The sequence below is a fragment of the Cinclus cinclus genome, chromosome 8, assembly GCF_963662255.1.
Source record: "Cinclus cinclus chromosome 8, bCinCin1.1, whole genome shotgun sequence".
NCBI lineage: Eukaryota > Metazoa > Chordata > Aves > Passeriformes > Cinclidae > Cinclus > Cinclus cinclus.
This window is the reverse complement of record NC_085053.1, coordinates 13,511,250-13,518,607: the sequence shown is the minus strand read 5'-3', so window position 1 is coordinate 13,518,607 and position 7,358 is coordinate 13,511,250. Positions and strand designations below refer to the sequence as shown.

Below are 7,358 nucleotides of genomic sequence, written 5' to 3'. Positions count from 1 at the left end.
GATGAGGCTTTGAGCCATCTGGTGTAGGTGTCAGGAAAATTAATCCAGAAACACCTGAGGTTTATATCCAAAAAGGAGACAGAGGAGTCCTGTAACTTTATTGGAATAAAGGGAGGGGTCATGGGGCATTCCCCATGGGGGTCTCTCAAAATTTTTAGGGGATGCAGCCTCCTTTTAATCCAGCTGCATTTCCCTCTCTCTTTCCCCATTGTCTGAGGTACTTGAGAGGTACCGAGTCCCCAGAACAACTAATACCTAAGACCCCTTTCTAATGTATACCCCACTTCTCTGTTTTTCTTTTTCCTTCTCTTTTTCTCTAAATCCAGGGATTTAGCACAGTCTGGAGTGAGTAGCAGTCTGTGTCAATTAGTGCAATTCCTATGGAATTTTTGGTTCCCCCCATTGCTTCTTTCACCTCTGTATCTGGCCTTATCTACCATCAGGCCTACAGTTTCTAAAGACACCTCCTCATTCCTTTCATAGGGGAAGAAGTCCCTGCCAATAGCAGAGGGGTTGAAATGAAGAGTTAAGATCATTGTTTAGCGCTGCTCACACAACTGTTACTGTGAGTGTAGTCTTAGATACTGTAGCAAAGCCAAATATGCCTAAACTGGGAAATGATGGAGGCAATCAGAATGTTTTCTAGGGCATATAGTAGAGATTCAGTTACTGACATGATGCTAAATTTCTATCTTAAGGTTCTTATTGTGCTGTGCTAATAATTTCTGCATGCAGAAAGGGTAGAACACAATTTCCTCTTAAGTAATCAAGACTATAAAAGGGCAAAAATGACTGAAAGGATGAATATTTGGTATTGCTTTATATGTGTATTTTTATTTCATGTTCACACTGAATGGCAATATCCTTGTTAATAAGAAAGATCCTACTTTGAAAGATGACATGTAACAATTATCTTAAACACCCTTGAGAGGAATATATAAAAGCTTTTAAAATTCAGGTTGTTATATATTTTGAAATACTGCTGCTTAGAACTATTTCAGTGTGGTTCAGAATTAAATCTTTTTTGAAAGAAATGGGATAGAATCACTCATTTCTGTATGTATGTACACCCTTCTTCCACATAGGAATTTGAATTTTCTTCATCCTAAGATACTGGAATAACTGTCACTTGAAGATTAAATTAATTTCTACTTTAGTTTTAATTATTACTATGAAATAAATATTTGGAGAAAAAGCTGTGGTTATGTTTTCATCAGTTCTAATTGTTATACATTGATAACGAATGTTTCTCTGCTCCCAACCTGCTTTTTCCACTTGACAGCCTCTATAGAGTCCATGTAGTGGGAAGAACATTGAAATAGTCCTGTGGGGTTTGTACCTACTGTGACAATGGTTACTGCATAGCCAGGTCTTGTCAATTGTTGGTCAAAAAGGATGCAATGAAGGTAGTATTCTGTGCTCCGATGCACTGTGAGCTCTACCTTCTGTGTGTTGTGCACAGTATTTCACACATATACGTAAACTGGATCTTCTGGCTTGGAAATAAGGCAGTATTCTTAGGAAATTTTAAAAGAGCTGTAATACTTTTCTTGGCTAGTTGATGTTTAAAAATAATCTTAAATAACTTTACTATCTCTGCAAGTTTAATGCTAAAAAGGACACCCCTTTACGGTACCGATGCATGCTGCCAGTACGTTGTGGGTTCCTTCTATGCTTAAGCCATTATTTGCGGTTGTAAGGGATAATGGTTTCACAAACAAGCCCACAGCACCAGGAACGAGCACACGTAGCTCTCGCTGGCGCAGCTGCCCGGGGCTCACCGCCAGCCTCGGTTCACACAGTTCGCTGTCGTTGGCAAATTCAGACCCAGCTCCCGTTCCCTGCCGGGCCCTCCCTGCGCCTTCCCCGGGCTGCGAGGCCCGGGCAGCCGTGCGCTGGGGGAGGGCACGGGCCCGGCCCTGTGCCCGCTGCCGGAGCCCCGGGGCGGGCGGGGATCGGGGATCGGGGATCGGGGATCCGGGCGGGGATCCGGGCGGGGATCCGGGCGGGGATCCGGCCCCGTGCCCGCCCCTCGCCGGCGGGCGCAGGCGTGCGGCGGAGCCGCGTTCTCGCGAGGCGCTCGGGGGGCGCAGGCCGGGGCTGGCCCGAGGTGAGCAGGAGGAGGGCGCGGAGGGTGTGCGGGGCGCGGTGGGGCGGCGGTCGCTCCGGGCTCCGCGGCGCTGGGAAGGCGGGCCGTGAGGCGGCGGTGCCGGCGGTGCCGCGCAGGGCGGCGGGCCTGCCCTGACCTTGCGGGGCGGTCACGGCGGGGGCCGGGCCGGGGCGCTCCGGGAGCCGCTGTCCTTCACGGCGTGCGGGCGCAGCGCGAGGAGCGGCCGGGCAGGAGCTCGGGGCAGCCCTGGTAGGGCTTTGCGGTTTTGTTTGGGCCGGAAGCTTGCTATTTAAATCGATTTTTCGGTTTTTTAATTTGTGGTGCAGCAGCTGCACCTGCGCACGGCGTTCGCCTTAGTAAATAACCGGTGTGGTTTTGTGTTACGAATGTTTGCTTTCTTTTTCTTCAGGAATCTGATCTCAGAAGGCCCGGTGTGCAGAGGCCATGGGTTTGTCTGCATCCTCCCCGGCTGCTGCAGAGCAGCCACCAAATGCATCCAGGCAATATCAGACAGCATCTCCACCTTCAGAATGTCCCATGCATCAGGAAAAAATGAGCGGTAATCATTCTTGAAACCTAAATGAGCTAAACTCTACACGGCAACCAAACTGAAAAATCTTGGGGGAAGGAGGGGAGGAATTCTTCAAATGAACTTGAGTTTTTTGTTTAACAAAAGTAATTCTCGAGTAAATTTTCCTTAGAAGGAGTCACTTGTTCACCAGAACACAGTGCAGGCTGCTTTGTGGAGACAGGAGGTGCTTACTGTAGAACCTGTGGGTCACTCCCAGTTGTCCCGTTTCACAGGGGCCTACAGATCTGTTCTGTGGTGTGGTGCAGGCTCAGGGAGCCCTACAGACATGGTGACTGGTTGTCACTAAAAACCGTGCATCTGGAAGGGGCAGCAGGAGGGTGGAACGAGATGAATGCCTGGAGAAGGACATCAGCTCTTCTGTTGACACAGTGAATGCACTGGGGCAGCTTCCCTGAGGAAATCTTAAGTACAAACTGTTCAGTATTGGGAGCATTCAAAGACTACACAGGAAACTCAGATCTTATTGTTTTGTGTCCTGAAATGCAGGAAAGAGAGCAGTTAAAACTGTTGAAAAGCTCAGAAGAAAGAGTGAAATACCCATTTGCATTTACATGAGCCTTCAATGAACTTTTCCATTTCATGTATTAGAGTTTTCATCTTGTAGCAAAATGTGTATTGCTGTTGTGTTTAAGGTTGTCCAATGCACATGAAGACTGCTGATCATAGACCTGAGAACACAGATGATGTTCCTGCACATCAGGAAAGAGCTTACGAGTTTGTAGCATGTCCTGTGAAGTCTGGTGCATCTCAAATGAAAGATGACATAGATCCCAGCAATATGGTAACTTTTGCTTACTTCATGTGTTTTCTTTAGTTATGTTTCTTCTGAAGTATTATACCTAAAAATGTAAATAGTGTTACTATGTAGGCTGGAAACTCTAGGAAATAACATTATTTTAAAAAAAAGTTAAGACTGCTTTTTCTCTCTCTCTCTTTTTATTTTTTTTTTGTTTTTGTGCAAGTTTTTATTTAAAAAAGAAGTTACATGTTATTTAACATTGTTTTAAAATTTACATCTCTTGTGTTATTCCTGTTTTAAATATCTTCTGCTCTCTACTTACTAGTTACATAAATGCTTTTTGTGATACATTGGTGGGTTTTAGTTCTGTGTAGTAGCAATATAGTTGCGTTCTGATTAGTGTCTCCAAGATTTCCTCTTGATTTACAAAAAGCATTGCTCTTTTGAAAGTTGAAGTTTAGGGTGTAGTCTTCTGGTGACAAACCTGTGCAAAGACTTCTGCTGCAACCAAAGATAATTTTGGTGGACTTAAATAAAGGCTGAACTTCTTGATATTTGTAGGAGTTGATTGATTATGCTTTGATTTTTTTTTTTTTTTCAAACACTGTAACTTAAAAAATGCTAATACTCTAGTTTGTTGTTGGTTCTCCTTGTGCTCTAGATGCCTCCTCCTAATCAGCAGCCATCCCCAGGTCAACCATTCCCATTGTCAACTGTTAGAGAAGAATCTTCCATTCCTAGAGCACATTCTGACAAGAAATGGGTCTACCCTTCAGAGCAAATGTTCTGGAATGCTATGCTGAGAAAAGGGTAAATACACTGTGAATTATCAGATGTATCGTGAGCCTGGAATTCATGAACTGGTATTGTTAGTTACTATTCTTTTTTGAGAGAAAGTTTAACCAGTAAAGAATAAAGTAGTTCTTTTTAAAAAGTACTATTTTTATAAACATATTTGTTTTAAAGGGTGGATTGATCTCAAAGGCCATGTGTCTTCCCTTGATCAGGAGGATGGTAAAAAATGTCAGGCAACTTCTGCTGGCTCAGAAAATTTTCTTGAAAGCCCATGCATAGGTGTAAATTGTACGATTGCCAACTTTGAAACCAACTGAGTTTGATACTTATGCTGTAAAATGACAGTAGAAATTCTATGTGAGAACATCTAACTTTGCAGAATTGCTAAAAATGGGGAAATTTGCAAGTAGATGTTTTTGGTATTTACAAAGATTTAGTGTAGGCAAGACTAAAAATCCTCCTGTGCTAATGTTTCCTTGTTCTTTTGTAATGATTTGTTTGTCATTCTCGAACAGGTGAACTTTACAGGTAGTTTACTTTTGGAGCAATAAGAATTCTTTCTTCCACATGTTGATATGGTTCATAAGCAGCCTGAATGGAACATAGTTTTTGGTCCTGTAAACACTGAAATGTGTAAATGTTACGCCAGTTGAAAAGGAAAAACATCCCATCAAAGTGCAGTGTCAGGAGAGACAAAAAAAATTTGAGTGTTTGCAAAATGTATTGAATATAGGACCTCTGCATTAGGAAAGCAAGTGGGATTTTTCCTAAGCATTTTTATGAATACTGTGGATGTGGTGATGTTTGCACACTCTGATAACTTTCTGATCCAGTTAAGCTGTTAATTTAGCTGTGTAGAATTTGTGGATCTCTGTGATGATAATTTGGCTAACCACACTTCTGCACAGAAAATGAAGTGGTTCTCAAGATGCTTAAACAGATGAGCCAGAAGTTTGCATACTTGTCTTGTGTCTTGCATACAACCTTAAATCTCTATTCAAAAGTTCATCAGATAAATGGAGACAGGTTGAGTAGTTATACTGTAATGTTTATAAACTGTTATAAAATTCTTATTTTTTAGGTGGAGGTGGAAAGATGATGACATAACAAGTGAAGACATGACCAACATTATTAAGATTCATAATCAAAATAATGAGCAAGCTTGGAAGGAGATTTTGAAGTGGGAAGCTCTACATGCGATGTATGTACCTATGAAATGTTGCATATGGACTATTTGTTACGACAAAATATGAGTTGTAAATTTAGATTAGCATGACTGGTGCAAAGCAGTGTCACTTTCTAGATCAGCTTAGTCGCTGTTCCTACAAGATACAGACTAGTTAAGCATTCACAATTATAAATTTTTCTCTGAAATTTCATGATCGTTTTTTCACGGTAGTTTGGATTATGGTTTTGTATTCTTTAATCAGTTTGTGGATTAGATTTGCGGAGAACTGCTTTGTTGACGAATTAGAACAATGGTGTGGAGCATATCAGAGATACTTTATCATGCCAGCAATAAGTGCTGGCAGAAACTGGGTGACTTTTCAAAGCTTTAAAGGAAGGAAAAAAGTTGGTTGATATAACATGTAATTTATTTTTTTACTGTTGCTTTCTTCTACTCAGTTTCTCTGTTACTAAGGCAAATTACCATAGTGGTTTAATCACTGAAAAATAAGACTCTGTTATAAGGTAAAAACTGTTTTCCTTTTTAATTGTGTGCACAGGGAATGTCCATGTGGGCCTGCACTGATGCGGTTTGGAGGCAAAGCAAAGGAGTACTCACCAAGAGCCAGAATACGTTCATGGATGGGGTACGTGGGCAGGGATGAACAAGCTCTTCCAGTGGGACGGGAGGCTAGAGAAATGTGTCTGGAAACACGGTGTAGGATTAAATTTAAAGGTGTTTCAGAACTGCCATTGCAAGTTAGAATTGGCAGAAGATAAAAGTGCTAGTGGGATCTTACGGACAAATACATCTGGAATTGGGCTTCCCCTCCCGGGCTGGCAATACCCATTAAAGCGTGTCCGTGGGCTGTTCCCTGCCCTTCCCAGGTACGAGCTGCCCTTCGATCGCCATGACTGGATAGTTGACCGCTGTGGGAAGGAAGTGCGCTACGTGATCGATTACTACGACGGCGGAGCAGTGGACAAGAACTACCAGTTCACCATCCTGGACGTGCGCCCTGCGCTCGACTCGCTCTCGGCCGTCTGGGACAGAGTGAAGGTGGCCTGGTGGCGCTGGACGTCCTGACTGCACCTGTGGTGTGTACTCGGAAAGTTACCACTTTCCTCTAGGCGATGGACGTGGGAATATCAGGACTTGAGATAGAAATTTGCTGCAGCTGTCATTGCTTTCATCATCACCACTGTTCTTTTGGGGTGGGAAGGGAGGACAGACAAATGTCTTGTGAAGTACACCAGTGCATTGTGGTGTTTCAAATGGAATAATAAAGTTACAGTGGCAAAAACATGTATCTTAATTTTCTTGAGAACGGAGAAGCCTTTCTTACTTTGTCTCGGATTCTGTGTAAGCTTGCCTTCTTTGCAGTTCATTACTTCAGTGCTGCTCCAAATACATTACAATTCTAATTCTGACTGGAGTTTTGAGTATTACTTCATTAGTGAAAACTGGACATTTCATAAATTATTTTGCATATTTAAAGTATTTGGATACCTCTGTGATGAACAAAGGGTAAAAAATCTGGACTCTTTCAGATTACATGTTTTATTTACACTGTAAAACTGTGTATTTGTTTTCACATGGACATGTTGCCTATTCAAATACATACTTCCTCAGAAAACTTGAGTTAGTCAATTAAAGGAGGTGGGAGTAGGTGGTATGAGTATTTTAAAGGTATATTACCTTTGTCCTTTCTCCTGTAAAAAAGGAGAATATATTCCTGCCTCAGTCTGCAATTTTTCTGTGAGCAGAAGAACACGTTAGAAGCAGGAAATGGGTATCACTTTTAAAGCAGCATTTCTAAGAGGACATAAAATTGATATTTAATGGCTATTTATTTGAATATTTAAAAGGTGGATTTCTGATGTAAGAAGATGCATTATTACAGTATTTTCATGTCTAATGTGTATCATGTAATGAATTCAGGACAGAGCTAAGC

At 42.1% G+C, this 7,358-nt stretch overlaps 1 protein-coding gene across 1 annotated transcript; it reads left to right on the top strand.

Moving 5' to 3' along the window:
- Positions 1-2,068: 2,068 nt before the first annotated feature.
- LOC134046774 (holocytochrome c-type synthase) lies at positions 2,069-6,597 on the top strand. The gene is made up of 7 exons (XM_062497526.1): positions 2,069-2,110; positions 2,520-2,669; positions 3,335-3,483; positions 4,103-4,251; positions 5,318-5,437; positions 5,964-6,050; positions 6,292-6,597. Exons 2-7 carry the CDS (start codon positions 2,555-2,557, stop codon positions 6,488-6,490), a joined length of 819 nt encoding a protein of 272 aa, XP_062353510.1. The 5' UTR covers positions 2,069-2,110; positions 2,520-2,554; the 3' UTR covers positions 6,491-6,597.
- Positions 6,598-7,358: the final 761 nt, after the last annotated feature.

What these genes read in the sequence shown, in the direction of transcription:
- LOC134046774 (XM_062497526.1), top strand. Translation starts at nt 2,555, where the DNA reads ATGGGTTTGTCTGCATCCTCCCCGGCTGCTGCAGAGCAGCCACCAAAT. An exon ending in GCATCAGGAAAAAATGAGCG is followed by an intron (nt 2,670 to 3,334) that starts GTAATCATTCTT and finishes GTTGTGTTTAAG; the next exon opens with GTTGTCCAATGCACATGAAG. An exon ending in ACATAGATCCCAGCAATATG is followed by an intron (nt 3,484 to 4,102) that starts GTAACTTTTGCT and finishes CTTGTGCTCTAG; the next exon opens with ATGCCTCCTCCTAATCAGCA.